The sequence below is a fragment of the Aotus nancymaae genome, unplaced genomic scaffold, assembly GCF_030222135.1.
Source record: "Aotus nancymaae isolate 86718 unplaced genomic scaffold, 86718_ANA_hifiasm-v0.15.2.pri h1tg000036l, whole genome shotgun sequence".
In the NCBI taxonomy this organism is placed as follows: domain Eukaryota; kingdom Metazoa; phylum Chordata; class Mammalia; order Primates; family Aotidae; genus Aotus; species Aotus nancymaae.
Window position 1 is genome coordinate 21,488,709 of NW_026988450.1, and position 16,723 is coordinate 21,505,431.

Here is a 16,723-nt window from a genome sequence, read left to right on the forward strand (position 1 = left end):
TTCTTGATATTTGCTATTAATACCCATTAACATCAATAAGAATAACAAGGTTGTACCCAGGACGAAAATATCAATCTACTCTGTATCTTTAGAAACAAGTGGAAACTTAGGAAAGCCATTTTAATATACTAGTGTGTGGAATTTTTTTGTGCTGCTCTCTCACAAAGTGAAATGCACTTATAAATCAGAAACAGCTTTTGAAAATAAGTATGATAATTAAGGTTTCTAAAGGCAATTCTAAACTTGTCACTCAATGGGAATATTTCTACCTTAAAAAAACAGTAATACCTTACAAGTAATTTCTTCTTGAGGAAAGCACTTTAAAATGCAAAACAATTTTGTATTTTATCCTTAAGTGTAAAAATAAATTTTTCACTAAGGAATAGAAAAATAAAGCATATTTAAATAACTTTATTTCACTGGAAGTTGCCAATTGGTCTGTGAGTAGTTTCAATGCAGATGAAAAGAAATCAAAATACAGGACAGATGTTGAAGAAACCGCATTTAAGTTCTGTCACACACTGGCATTTTTCAAATGATTTTGTCTCATCGATTAAATAAGGTGCATTTTGCTTGATTTTGAAAAGGGAAACATCAGGAAATATTTAAAGGCCAATTGCTGCCAATTAACTTTGATCAGTAAAAGTTCTATTTGAATCTTTCAGATTCTTCTCCTGTCTGAAATAACAGACATTTATAAATCTAACAAAACAACAACTTGATGATTAATGCCTGTTGGCAGCCCTACCACAAGCTTGCTTAACGTCGGGATTTAAACAAACAACAGTCTCTATTGAGAAGAGAGTGAAATGTACGTATAGTCATGTTTTCTCATAATGGAGATATGAAAAACAATATTCTCTAGTCTAAAGAATGCTGCTAACCAAGACCATTGTGTTTGTCAGTGCCTGTAACAATTTAGCTAGCCATCTTACAAGAGCCTGCCCTGAAATCATAATGGACCGCTAAAATCAACAGCAGTGGGACATAAGCAATCCTGGCAACCCAAACAGCAGAGGCCAGACTAAAACATCTTCCTACCAATTGGATCAGCCAGAAAGTAAAGCACTGGACCTAATACAATAACAGTCTGACACAACATATGCGAGTATCACGAATTCTATTGGACACATCTTAGCGGTGATTACATAACTGAGAAATATGTGGCTTCTGATAATTAACAAAGTTTAAGATTCTAATATCGGATTTTAATCTTTACTACTGGTCATGTGGGGTCTAACTTTGAAAATCAACAGCCAAAGTAAAGCAAAGCAGAAATCCCATGAAGGCAAAACACATTGCCATATAATCAATAAACCTCTGTCCCACTATTCCAATTATACATTTAAAAAATAATATCCCATTATTTTAAAACCAATCACCTATTTTCAGACATGCAAAAATGTGTATTAAAAATGAGGACTTACTTCTAAGTCATTAAAAAATAAGTGTGTGTCTGCCAAGTTGAAAATCATTTCTTCCATTCTCAGTCCAAGGGAAACTGAAGTGGGTGGATCCTAAAAGAGAATTTGACAGGTCAAGAACACGTATTCTTCAGGTTACATGAAACAGACTGTCTCGCTGAGAGGGAGCAGGCATTGCGACAGGCCGAGGGCAGGCATTGCGAGAGGCCGAAAGCAGAGGGAGAGACTTGGGTGACAGCTGCTTATTTTAGTGTGCATGACTTGTTCTGTGTGCAAACTTCAGAGACTTGTTCTGTGTGCAAACTTCAGAGACTTGCTTTATAAAAAGAGCCCCAGATATTGTTGGTGCTTTACATATTGAAGAAAACTCATTCCTTACTATTTTAAAATATAAAATCTAGGGTTAGTTTGACATACAAAATAAAGGAAATTCAATTTTATATGTCTATTTCAGGACCAAAAAAATCAGCGAATCAAGAAGCCATTGCTTATATTATGCCACAATCCATTAAGAGCATCTAAGTGCACGGCCACAAATATCAGAAAATAGATACCCTACAGCAAGCTTGCCCAGCCTGCAACCCACAGGCCTCATGAAGCCCAGTACAGCTTTGAATGCAGCCCAACACAAATTCATAAACTTTTCTTGAAACATTATGTTTTAAATGATTTTTTTGTGATTATTTTACAGCTCATCAGCTATTATTAGTGTTACTGCATTTTATGTGTGGCTCCAAACAATTCTTCTTCTTCCAATGTGGCCCAGGGAAGCCAAAAGATTGGACAGTTCTGCAGTATAAGTAATACATAGTAATTTTACTCTAGATGATAATTCTCTATCATTATTTATATTTATTCAACCTGTCAATTTTAAGTATACTGGAAGGAGGAAGTGATGGCCACTTTGACCACCAGGCACCGTCCAGCTCAGGGAGCTGATCTTGAGATTCACATGACATTGGGCATCAAACAGCCTGTGCCACACTCAGAGGGCAGTGCTACATTCCTCTGTCACAGTGGCTTCTACCTAAAGCTTTGAGTGTTGGACACTAGCCTCTCCCTACAAGCCAGATCCTGATGACATCTACTTGCACTGAAATAAACTTGGGGGATACGCAGGTATTTACAGTTTTTATCCTGTATTTACTGTGTATCAAATCCAAGAAGCAACATGGTTCATGGATCCTGTATACTAAGTGAAGAAGGAAAACACTTCCAGGAAGTATACAAGCTATAAAATGAGTTTTTGAAGGGTTTACTGGCATTCTATTAATGATACGAAACAGTAATTTCTGATATACTATTTTATCGTCACAGCAAACCTTTGGAATAAGTACGGAATCTACTTGCATCATCATGTAACCAGGGAGATTGTAAGTAGAGAAACTGCCGTCAGGTAGGCCCTATTGAGCAGGTGTGCCTTTGAGCCTTAAGTCAAGAACATACAATCCAAAGAAAAGACTCTTACGATTGAATACTGCCCAACATCAACTTTGTACACTATCTACCTTGTCTTCTGAACACACTAACTTCACCTCCAATACCGAGACTTGCCTGTGTGTTACCCCTACTCTTTAACGTCAGTCATGCCTGTGAGTTTCCACCAGGAGTCCCCTCCTCTCACGCACTTTGGGAAGTGGCAAGAAGTGGTGGGAGAGGACACCTAGACTGCAGGACAGACCCTGCCTTTGCTTTCCCACTTAGGTATCCTCATCTCATGGAGCCTGGTTTGTTCACCTACTAAATCCGACAGCAAGATGGCACACACAGTATTCTCACACAGGCTAATAAAAAACATCTTGTCCTTCATTTGTCAGAATCATACATGTTTGTATACTTAGGAGAGAGCAGGGGCTGGAAAGGGTGGAGGATAGGAGCAGAGCCTTACTGGGCACCTAGCAGGGGCCCATCGGCTGTAGCCCCAAGGCCAACCCAACCCAATCCCACTATTCTTCCAGCACCGCCCAACCCTAGCATGTCCCACATCCCTCCAGCACCTCCCACGTCCCTCCAGCACCTCCCACATCCTCCAGCACCTCCCACACCCCTCCAGCACCTCCCACATCCTCCAGCACCCCCGACGTCCCTCTAGCACCTCCTACACCCCTCCAGCACCTCCCGCGTCCCTCCAGCACCTCCCACGTCCCTCCAGCACTTCCCACACCCCTCCAGCACCTCCCACACCCCTCCAGAACCTCCTATATCCTCCAGCACCTCTCACACCCCTCCAGCACCTCCCACGTCCCTCCAGCACCTCCCACGTCCCTCCAGAACTTCCCACGTCCCTCCAGCACCTCCCACACCCCTCCAGCACCTCCTATATCCTCCAGCACCTCCCACACCCCTCCAGCACCTCCCACACCCCTCCAGCACCTCCCATGTCCCTCCAGCACCTCCCACGTCCCTCCAGAACTTCCCACGTCCCTCCAGCACCTCCCACACCCCTCCAGCACCTCCTATATCCTCCAGCACCTCCTACACCCCTCCAGCACCTCCCACACCTTTCCAGCACCTCCCACAATCCCAGCACCTCCCACACCCCCCAGCACCTCCCACACCCCTCCAGCAACTCCCAACCTCTTGGCACAGCTCACATTCCTCCAGCCCATCCACCTTCTAGGACTGACCACTCCCTCCAGCCCCTCCCACTCCCAGCACCACCCACATCCCTCCATCACCTCCCATCCCCTTAGCACTGCCCCCACCTCTGTGGCATGGCCCAAGTTCTACCTTCCAGCAGCAGTAGAGGACTAATATAGTATGTGAAATATGGCAGGATGGTGTAATTCACTCACCTCAGTTCCTCTCCTGCCTGTGCCTTTTCTGCCAGCTGACTGAGAGAGGAAAGGAGGCAGAGGGCATAGTATTGCCAAACATAAGGGGTTAGATTGGCAAAGGGGAAAGGCAAACACCCCAAGGTTGGTAAGAAGGCAGAGAAGAAATAAAGATACAGAGTCTAACTGTGTGTCAAAAAGCTTCGCTGAGGGGGGACAAAGGAAAACAATTCTCTCAAATTTTGTGTGTGATGATTCATACTCCTTAGCGTTCTTAAATTGTCCCTTTTTAATACACCTGACATCTATGAAGTTTCATAGGTTTTAGAAGAATTAAAAACAGTTTACAAATTACTGTAAAGAAAAACTAACTCATTTACTCTTGTATTTATAAGAAATTTTTCACTCACCAGGAATTTAAGCATGCTGGAAAAAGCAAATGTTCAAATAAACCCTACAGCAGAATTAACCTGTAGGGGAAGCTCAAACAGATGCGTCTAAAACAAAACACCTGACTAAGGTGTTTATTCCCTCTAGATCAAGCCAATAAAAATACCCTGACTTGTCTCATAATCATGTCAATGAATCTTTTTATGTGGCAAGGATGAAGCCTCACCACATTTATTTAATTGCCAATTCTAAAATTTATGTGCCACAGAATTGTTACTTTTGAAAAAGTATTCTCTCTCCTTGATACGGTTGCTTATTTATATGACCACTGAAAAAATTACTCTATTGTTTGTTAATATATAGCATACTTTAGCTTTTCTTCATAAATTACCGTAATGACTTGCTAGTCAGAATACTAATAAATTTTAAAGGCTTGTTCAGTCTAGTGGTAAAACACAACACAGATGTTGGTCTTATTTACCTCTTAATGTTTTTCTCTTTTGTTATCAGCTGTTATTCTTCAACCATTTTATACCTGCCACTCCACGGTATTGTTTTGAAACATCTACTACACCAAAAGAACAGTCTGGCAGTTAACGGGAATGAGATAACTGTAGAATAGGAAGGGGGTTCTAATTGAGAGCAGTGTTTTTCAGACATCTTTGAACCACAATGCATGGTAAAAAACACATTTAACACTGGAATCTAAGAATCTCTCTCACATGCACACACACTCAGCTGAAATGTACGTTTGGATATACTGACACTGACCATTTCACAGCCCTGTCCCAATCTACAGTTTGAAAGGCAGAGCTCTAGAAAACACCTACTCTTTGATTTTAGAAACAGGAGCCCCAAGTTCCTAGAGGATTGTGATTTGTGTGTGATGACCCAGCAAGCAGAGTGGAAAGCCATCTCATCCTAAGTGTTTCACCTAAGGGAAAACTAGCAGAAGGACAGATAGATAATTCTGCTCATGGATTTACCTACATATTCTAGCAACTGGAGATCTCATATAAAGGTTAGATTTTATTTTCCTATTATAATAGCTAATACATTCACATTGTTAAAATTTCTAGGCCGGGCGCGGTGGCTCAAGCCTGTAATCCCAGCACTTTGGGAGGCCGAGGCGGGTGGATCACGAGGTCGAGAGATCGAGACCATCCTGGTCAACATTGTGAAACCCCGTCTCTATTAATACAAAAAAATTAGCTGGGCACGGTGGCGCGTGCCTGTAATCCCAGCTACTCAGGAGGCTGAGGCAGGAGAATTGCCTGAACCCAGGAGGCGGAGGTTGCGGTGAGCCGAGATCGCGCCATTGCACTCCAGCCTGGGTAACAAGAGCGAGACTCCGTCTCAAAAAAAAAAAAAAAAAAAAAAAAAAAAAAAAAAAAAAAAAAAAAAAAAAAAAAAAAAAAAAAATTTCTAAACATGTCTCATACAAGTACAAGTCAAATGTGACAAAAGCTAACATTGAACAGTTCAAAAGTTACTCGTGGCTTGATGGCTCATTTTGGAATGTTTAGAATAAGGAAAAAACACGTTCTGAGACCAAAACTGAGATGTTAAAATCACCATGTCTTTGGTTTACTTTTACTTGTTTTTATAATAATTTTCTTGTAATAACAAATTCCAGAGCTGCACTTATAAAAGGGCTTCTTCTAAAACACCAGTTTTTGTTATACCACTTTCAAAAAATTATTTAGAGCTTTGCCTCCATTTCAAAGTAACATCTCATTTTAAGTGAATCTCATTGCCAAATGTTCTAATTCTTTTCAAAGTGTGGCCATTCTGTGGCATATGCCACTGCTGTTTACTCTCTTCTTGACATTTATCCTCTATGATAGCGTTCTTTTATGGGCATCTTCCTAGAATCTATGTATACATCATCTGCCTGTTAAATGACTGTATTAGTTCATTCTCATGCTGCTAACAAAGACATACCCAAGACTGGGTAATTTACAAAGAAAAGAGGTTTAACTGACTCACAGTTCAGCAAAGCTGGGAGGCCTCAGGAAACCTACAATCATGGCAGAAGGGGAACAAAACACATCCTTGTTCACATGGCAGCAGCAAGGAGAAGTGCAGAGCAAATGCAGAGAAAAGTTCCTTGCAACACCATCAGATGTCATGAGAACTATCGTGAGAATAGCATGGAGGTAACCACCCCCATGATTCAATTATTTCTCACTGGGTCCCTACCATGACACATGGGAATTATGGGAGCTACAATTCAAGATGAGATTTGGGTGGGGACACAGCCAAACATATCAATGACACTTTGGTTCCTAGGACTTTATTCTTATCCTTCCATCCCTCATTCTATTCACATCACCTTGTGGACTCCACCACCCACTCCCCTCTATCAGATCTTAGATCTCAGCTGGAGGCTCATATATCAATTACCTATCACTTATTTCTACTTAGAAGTCCGATAAAAGCAATGTCAGTATGCAGGAATAAGGGTGAAAAAGAATAAAGCAGTGGACACCACTACAGACCCTGCAGACACTGAAAGATAATAAGGGATACAACTACACTCATATGTATGTGACAACTTAGAGAAAATGGACCGATTTATTGAAAAACATAAACTTTGATAACCGACCCAATATGAAGTAGATAATTTGAATAACCTTGTACCTACTAAAGAAACTGGATTAAAGATGTAAAAAAATTCCTAACAACAACAACAAAAAAGAAGTCCCATAAAGCACCTGAAACTCAATGTGTGGCAAGTTGGATTCATCACATTTCCTCTGGAAACCTACTGTATTCATTCTTTAGAAGAATGGCATCCTACCAACCCAGACCTTGGCATTCTCTTAGCCATCTCTTTTTAGCCCCACATTGAATCAATTACAACATCCCGCCACTTGGACCAGGAAGTCCAGCCTCCCTACTGTCATCGCCATTGCTGATGCTTTCTTGTTTTTTTCCCCTTGGCCTTGTGTCTTTTGTGAATATTTGGTACGGTCTCCTTCACTGAGATCTATTTCCAGGTTGTCACTACCCTCATTTCAGCCTCTCATCTCTTTTAAGAAACATCCAAGCACTTTAACAAGTGCAAAAGACCCATACATGTCTAACTTTTGCTTACATATCCAACGTGACCTGTTTCTGATTTTTCAAACTGTTGTCTTGATCATGAAATCCTTTCCTCAAGAGACAACTAGGCAGAGGCTTAAACTGGGGCAAAGGATCTGTCCACACAGATCCTGAGACCACATACACCGTGGTCTCGGGTGGAGCCTGTACACTCACATCTCCATTCCTGCAGTCAGTGCTCCCCTCAGGGTGCCTTTCCCACTTCCGCATCTCCACCTCCCTGATTCTTGCTGGCTAGGCTCTGCCGTTGCTGGGTACCACAGCTCTGTGTTCTTGTCTCGGCATCCCTGTATCTTCCTCCTCCCTTTTGTTAGATTTAGAGTTATTATGGTTTTCTTTCTTTTTAGTTTTAGAATAAAACTGCTATTTGCAGAATCAAAAGGAGGATATCGATCCTCTGAAAAAACATAATGGGAGCTTTGTTTCTACTTCGTGTAGAATGTTTTGTTCAATTAGACTTTTCTCTCTCTTCACAGACTTTAAACAACATTTTAAGCTTTTAGGCTACTATTCCTTGTTTTTTCCTATCCTTATATCCTTATCTCTATATCCTTGGTACCCAACACAAGGCATGTCATGAACGCTTTCCCAAAATTTGGTGGAGGAATAAATGAATGAAAAACAATAAATAGAGAGTATTTCAAATAATTCCAGTAAAGAAAAGCAGAAAGTATTAAATTTTACCTTTCATTAGTTGTGTTATCAGTGGAAAAAAACTTCCTAATTACCTAGCCTAGGGAAAAAAATGGAAATCTCATTTTATCTACATAATATAGTATTAAACATTAAACATGTTCACTAGTAAATGCTATTTACCTGATTAAAGAAGAGCCCATTCTTAGAATAGCTGCATAGAAAGCCTTACTTTTTAATTTAATGAAGTGTATAATATTAGCATAAGGTCAACATAACATTTATTTTGTAAACTTGGTAGTGGTATGTATTACACCATTTTGCAAAATATGTTCTTATGTGCCCTGAAATTTACTTCTCTAGTAAAAATTGAACAAAACAGTGAGGAGGCTTAAAAGGAAAAAAATACACTCAACTGTTTTATTTTTCTTGTTAAATAAATTGTACATTTACTCTAGTTCTTATGTACCGGAAATTCTTCTAGTGGAAACCTTCTAGAGTTGTTCTTCTACCAAACAAAACTCAATATACAACACCTAACCCCACACCTACACACAGGAATGAAATCTAACCCTGTTCCTACATTATTTGGATATGATATTAAATTGCAAATGTCTGCTTAAAGTCACGAAGTAAAGGAACTTGTTGCCGTCTTAGGCTACCCATGGCTGTTTTCAGCATATCAAAGACAAATTATTCTACTAATTCAAAGTAACATTAAGTAGAAAAAGTAAATAATGATGAATTCGGCTGAGTGTCTGTAGAACCAGGACTAAAACAATTGTTTTGCCTTCATCCCCTGTCAAGTGGTCTTTATCCCATTGCCTCAAGACCTTTTTCTCTTGTTTCTACAACACAGAACTGTTCACAGAGACGAAAATTATCATTATCATATACCCAAATCACCAGCATCAACTCTGGTCCATTGTCATTCTTTGAACTGTTTATTGGTTTTTTTTTTTAGCCTAATCACAGCTATCACACTAGATCTTCATATGATTAAAATGTTAAAAAGGAAAAAAATACTGGACAAAAGCGGTGCATAGAAATACTGAAATGTTATCAAATACAGTCTCTAGAGAGATTAATGTCTGTCAGCTTTGAATTCAAATGCTGAAAATCTGTAATTGGGGTTGAAGTAAATAAAAGAAAGGGATATTTATAAATGCACGTGGGTACTAGGTAGCAGTGGACTAGGATATTGCTTCATAGATGAGCTAGGGCATGTGATAAACTTCAAGTGTCATTAAAAATGCACTTTTTAGTAGGCACAAGACATACCACTTCAGAAATTTGAATTTACCAAGATTCTCACACATATCAGATGAAGGTATTGTTGCTTCTGCAGGGCTAAGTCATTTGCTTCCATCAATGCCTTCATCTGGCGTATGTGAGAATCTTGGTAAATTCAAATTTCTGAAGTGCTATATATATTGTGCCTACTAAAAAGTAAAGGTATTCCTTTACAACAATGCAAAATGAACTAATGTACTCAATCTCTGCAGCACTGCCTTTAAGTAGTCATACATTCAAACTAGACTTTCACTGTAGTTATTATGGCAAGGCACTTTCGATAGAATTTTCATACAATTCCTCATACCAATTATTTTTGAGGTGAGCATTTTATTTTTTTTTGAGACAGAATCTCCTTCTATCACCCAGGCAGGAGTACAGTGGTGTGATCTCAGCTCACTACAATGTCTGCCTTCCAGGTTCAAGCAATTCTCTGCCTCAGCCTCCCAAGTAGCTGGGATTACAGGCATCCGCCACCATGCCCAGCTAGTTTTGTATTTATTTTTTTAGTAGCGACAGGGTTTCACCATCTTGTCCAGGCTGGTCTTGAACTCCTTCCCTCAAGATTCACCCACTTCAGCCTCCCAAAGCACTGGGATTACAGGCATGAGCCACTGCTCCCGGCCTAGGTGACCATATTTTTAAGAGCTTCATCATCAGTAAAGCTAATTTGGGTGGAAGTTAAACTAGAGGATGAAACATGACCACTCATGCAACATGACCACTTTCAGAAGGGGCTATCACTGGTTCTTCTAAAAGATGTCAACCAAGACATCTTTCAGATGGTATAGAGATGGTTCTTATCACCAGGAAAGATGACCCAACTCTAGGAAGATGACAAAAGGTGTCCTATACTCTGAAGATCTAGGAACTAAGGGGAAGGTAGCATCATTCAGATGGGATCTCAGCAATGCACTGGTTCCACTGAAACCTAGAAGTGTCCTTCAAAAAAATCAATTAGTTGCATAGCCATATCATGTGATTACTTTAAGTTAGTCACATATACCTTTCTGCTTATACCATTTAATTATTAAATGGTGAGACTTTGTGAACACGTACTTAAGCTTAGCCCAAGCCCAATCAATTAACAAATGACTGGCAGGAATAGGTCTTGCCAAAATCTTGACCCTGACCAAGTTTATCAACAACTCTATGCCGGTAATACATGGTTATAAACAAGAATTACTGAAGTACAGTCCAAATTTAGTGCCTTCAATACAAAGTCCCTGAAAATTTTCAGTGATCGTAAAATGATATCATACTCTAGCATTTCAGGAATGACATAATATTTTAGAAAGGTTTTGTTTGTGGTCGAGTCATAGGATAAATTTATGAAAGCACTTTAAGAATATCAAATTAATATAAAATATCAGCTACCATAATAATAAAGAGAAGTAGAGTCTTCTAGTATCGGTTGTGGAGTATCTGTATCAAGCATCTGGTATTCTGTCCGCTCAGACTGAAGTGCATGTGATTCGGACTGTGCCCACTTCAGGAAGAAGATGAAGAGTTTAAAATTTCGGGGGATTATTTAAAAAATAAAAAAGATCCTTTTCCAATAGACAGAAACTTTGGTTGTATCATCAAACTGATTATAGGGGAAAGGTAGTCGATTCCTTGGCTCTCTGATGTGAGTATAGCATTATTTCTGTAATGTAAAAAGCATTATTTCTGTAATGTAAATACTTCCCAGTCAAGATTAACATGTTAGATTGTATATAAATCTCTGATAAATATTTATTCTTACACTAAGACTTACAAAGAAACTACCTGTAGAGCAAATATCTAAGGAGACTTAAGTCTCAAGTAGGACAGCTAAAATCTCGGTTTAAAGTTAGCCACCAGGCATACCTATAGACTATCATGTTAGTTCACTGATGGTATCAGCTAGTTCTCTGACTTTAAACTATGGCTAGTAAATTGAACTTCACCACACTATTGAAAAGATAACAAAGGAATGTGGCACCAGCCACAGGGTGACTTAGCATGAAGCACTCAGGACACCTACTCTGTCCACTAAAGGTAACCAGGAAGGCTTAATCAAAAATCTGCAATAATATTGTAGAGCTATTCAAGAAGAGGAGATACTTGAGAAAATATCAAAATTCAGCAAGTGGTTTAGTTTCATCTCAAAACTTTGCCTTAACAAAAATAACTCTGAGCTAATTATTTGCAACAGGAACTGTCAGTCTTTTTTTTTTTTTTTTTCTGACAGCAAGTCTACATATATTTGATTCAGCTCAATTAAGGATCTTATCGTTTATAAAACTCCCAAACTCTTGAGTTTTCTTCTTCTTAGTCAACCTCCTTAGAGCTAAGAAGAAAGAATATACAGCATAATAAAAACATTCTGTAATGAACTGCTGAAGGAGCTTCTCCAACTGGAATACTGAAGTTTTAAAAACCACAACTAGATGCTCAAGAGGGGGATATACCCTATCTATGAAGTCTTGACCAAAAAAAAAAAGGAAGCTGAATCTAAGCAAGCTCCTAGATCTAGCTATCAGATTGTAGGAAATACAGAGGACAAAGAAACATGTTTTACAATACAATACGGTTGCTGTCAAAAAAAAAACAAAAAAACCCCCAGACTCCCAGGAACTCTATAGGACAGTCTGGTTACTTGAACAGAACTACACAAAGTTTAACAAAAGGGGATTGAGTGAGACTCTATAGATTATGAGACATTTAGGAGACATATGATAAACTGTAAAGTAAATAAACAAAACCACTAGAGAAAAACACTTTATATACTAGAAAGAAAAGGAAACTACCCCAAAAAATAAAGCTCATATATGAAAAGCCCACAGCTACCATCATACTCTACGGTAAATGTCTGAAAGTTTTCCTCTAAGATCAGGAACAAGACAACGAGGCTGCTGTTGCCACTTCTACGTAACAGAACCTAGAAGTTCTAGCCAGAAGTGTTCGGCAAGATTAACAAATAAAAGGCATCAAAGTTGTAAAACAAAAAGGAAAATGACCTCTGTTTACAGTGACATAATTCCATATGTAGAAAGCCCCAAAGATAACACACACACATACAGACACACACACACACACAGAGAGTCCATTTGAACTAATGAATACATTCAGTACAGTTGCAGGATACAAAAACAACACACAAAACTCAGCTGCATTTCTGTATACTAACAACAACCAAGCCAGGAAATAACTTAATTATTCCATTTACAATAGCAGAAACAAAAGGAATCACATACTTAGTAATAAACGCTTAAAATGGTTAAGAAGGCAAAGTTTGTCATGTGTATATCACAATTAAAAATAAAAATTAAAAAAATTTAAATATAACTATTGCTAAACATTTAATGATATTACAAAATTATTTTTAATTTCACAAGATGGCTAAGGTACTGAATACCATTTATTATTTCTAAACAATTCTTTTAATGAATTCCTAAATACATACTCAAATATATGATTAAATCTCAGATATCATAAGTTAAATGATATGATACCTGAGATTTGTTTTGAAAAATCATCCTTGCACAGAAGCAGGAAGCAGAGGGATATGATAAAGATACAGACAAAACAAGATTGGCTAGGACTTGATATTTGTTAAAGCTGGAGTGGTTACACTGGGTTTCATTCTATATACTATTCCATCTACTTTTCTATGTTTGCAAGTTTCTATAATGAAAAGTATAATATATATATTATATTCACTAAGTATAATATATATTATATATGTTATATAATATATATTATATATATGTTATATAATATATATGTTATATAATATATATGTTATATAATATATATTATATATTATATATATGTTATATAATATATATTATATATATAATATAAGCTGGAGTGGTTACATTGAGTTTCATTCTATATACTATTCCATCTACTTTTCTATGTTTGCAAGTTTCTATAATGAAAAGTATAATATATATTATATTCACTAAGTATAATATATATTATATATAATACATATGGATTATATATATATAATACATATGGAATATTATATATATTATATATATTATATTATATATATATTCACTAAGACAAGATTGGCTGTTTTTGGTGGTGGAGCTATGGATTAACAACATTTATCCTGAAAATTTAAAACACATGCAAGTCATACTTTTAAAATGTCAAAAACATTTTAAAAGTCATAATGCAAAAGCCTGGCTAAGTTCCTCAGCATATCACCTTTTATTGAAAAGAAGGTGCTAGGGCCTACTTGGGTAATCTGTACCCAGATATAAGTGAGAATTTGGAATATACACAAGAATGTATGTCAGATGTTCCTTGGCCTCTATTCACTCTACTCATTTTTACCATATGGGATGTTCTTTTCTAGGAACCCTGAGGAACTCCTACATTTTTGAAGCCACAAGATCATCTCATACATTTAGGAATAGCGGTGTTGAATTGCAATGCTGATCAGCTGCAAAGGAGAAATCCCAGTGTAATTTAAGAAGACCAGTAACCCTAGAAACATTTCATTTAAGGCCTCTGGCATTTATTTTTTGGTTGTATGGCTCCTGTGGATCCTGATTTTTTTTTCTTTTTTTGTGAGTCACAATGCTAGTGTTATCATCTGACATCCTATTATTGGCTATTTCTTACTAGTTAAATGATGTAGCTACTAGGCAATACCTGTCATGAATAATACAGGGAGACTTGTTACCTTCTTAGCATTGTTATTTCTTTGGAGATTCTGCAGTTTTACCCTTAGGATTTAGAGTGGCATTAGTTTAGAATAGTTTTACCCTAATGACAGACTATTGCTGAAGATTCATTCATCCTCTACCAACAGCCTCCTCTATTAATTTATAAGCTCCCTGAAGGCAGAAATTTTGGCTAGGCACCTACTACATTACTGTGTATGTATTCTATAAATCATAAAAGCATGACTTTCTGAATGACTCATTAGGATCTAGTGTCAGGTCAGGAAACAAATGGTGACTCAGGCAGGAGAGGCGGGTGCAGTCAGGAATGTGCTCCGGGTACTGGAGTCCATACAACCCTGAAGGTTTTGTGTGTGCAACTTGAGAAGGGTGCCATTTGGTGGTACAATTTTCTGAATTATTTCATGGATGTTTTTAATGATAATTTATCCACAGCGAAACTCCTCTCTGCTGGAAGGCTAAGGTTCCGCATACCAGCTGATACTTCTATTCTCACAAATTTTTTTGATGGAGTCTTATACTTTAGGTAGTCCTAACATGGAGACCACGTGGTATTAGCAGGGGATCTTACCTACTACAGAGACCACCAGGAATTTTTCCAGGTCCCCAGGAAGGAGGGGTAGGGGGTATATTCTCACATGGCATTTTGCTTTATTCTAGTGACTAGGTTAAAGTTTATCTGCTTGTTTTATTTTGTTGCCCATTTATGTGGATAACTATTATAGTTACATTTGTGCTGCTAATTCTAGTATTTGTACATGATAGTTGATCTTAACTATCTTGCAAATAAGCACTGTGAAAACTGTTTTGAAGGGGGTATGTGTTTATTCTCAAGTCTCCTAACCTCATTGGAGAGTTAAATGTTTTACATTGTAGTCATGTTTGTGAAGGTAGCTTACAGACATTGAGGAAGGGAGAAGAGGTAAAATCTAATTTGATCGACTGGACAGCTGAAGCTAATTGTGTCACAAAGTTGTTTAGTGACCCCATTCAGAGTGCTTGAGGAAAGGATTGGAATGCGGATTTTACAGTGCGTTTTAAAGAAAAATGTAAAGCAGCCAGACACTATTTTACTGATAGTGTTGTGTAAGCACACATCATTTTTCCTATAAATTCAGCAGCTTTCTCCCTATAACAGCATACCTTTTATACCCTGAACTCTGTCTATGGCCAACCAAGCCAGAGCCTTATCACATCCTCTTGGTACCACTGAGGGCTTTCCACAGTAAATCCTCCCTCTCCCGCACAGTAGACTAGAGATGCCCACCTACCATGGTTCATGTCTCCTTATTACACAGATGCCAAAGAGCCCCCCAAGAGTCACCCGTGAACACACTGGAATCTGTCCTAACTTCTCTTGCTGTCATTTACCAGTTCAGTGAGTTACCATTCCTGGAGCTCTCTTCTGGCCCCGCACCATTTAAGCACAGTATTCTGGCAAAATGCATAAAAGAAACACATAACACTCATGAAAGTCCCACAGTTCAGCCTGCTGGAGAATGGCAGAGTTATACATTGAACAAAAATGATCAGAAAGAGCCAAGAAAAAAATGAACACTTCTCACTTCCTGGCTTCAAATGACAATGTAGTCTATTTTTAGTGGCAAACGTCAACCCCCCACAGAATTGAGACTGCTTCAGAAATGATCTTCTTGACCCATTTTTATTTACTTTCAGTTCAGAGAGTTCATGATCTTTTGAGACTCAAAACAGATAGAAAGTTGAAGGAAATCCTGTTGTTTATCTCTTTTGGGGCTTTTAGAATGGATCCAGAATATATTTGAGTATAAAAACAAAATATCTCTTCCCCTTTCTCTAGAGACCTTAAATGTAACCATTTTCTAACTATGAAAGTATCTCTACCTTTTAAGTAACTATGTTTTAAAAGATACTTCCCCAGATTGTTAGTGTTGATTTACTAATGCCACAAGTGACAAATAATACATTAGATCTTTTGTCATCTAACAAGAGTAAGTCACCTTAGTTTTACGACAAGAACCACATAAGTTACCAAAATGTTAACAAGAAAGCGGGTTCTCTTTATTGCTAGATACACCAGTAAGGCACCAAAAAAAAATTGTTACTATTTTTAATGTAGCTCTGGTTTTTATTTACACACCCTTGCACATTTAGCTTTGTTATTTTCTTTGGCCATGCTATTTTTCCAAATTGAAAAGCAAAAATTTAACAGTAAAACAAAGCAAGCAAACAGATAATATAAACTGTCTAATTTAAATGCTTTAAGTCGACCTTTAAAATCTATTTTAATGGCTAAGTCATTGTTCCAATTTTAAGTAGCTTCAGAATTGATTTGGTTTCTACAAAGTACTTACGGTATTCTTGCTAAAAACAAAAGGGAATTATTTTGTCTTTTTTTTTTTTTTTTTGAGACGGAGTTTCGCTCGTTACCCAGGCTGGAGTGCAATGGCGCGAT

At 37.9% G+C, this 16,723-nt stretch overlaps 1 protein-coding gene across 12 annotated transcripts in view; it reads right to left on the bottom strand.

Moving 5' to 3' along the window:
• The window catches only part of EYA1 (EYA transcriptional coactivator and phosphatase 1), a 343,456-nt gene that overhangs the window by 42,488 nt on the left and 284,245 nt on the right, over window positions 1-16,723 (bottom strand). For all 12 annotated transcript variants that reach the window (XM_012463621.2, XM_012463624.2, XM_012463622.2 and 9 more), the window contains one exon: window positions 1,428-1,517. In XM_012463621.2, the coding sequence (XP_012319044.1) occupies window positions 1,428-1,517 (90 nt within the window). The remainder of the gene's footprint in view (window positions 1-1,427; window positions 1,518-16,723) is intronic.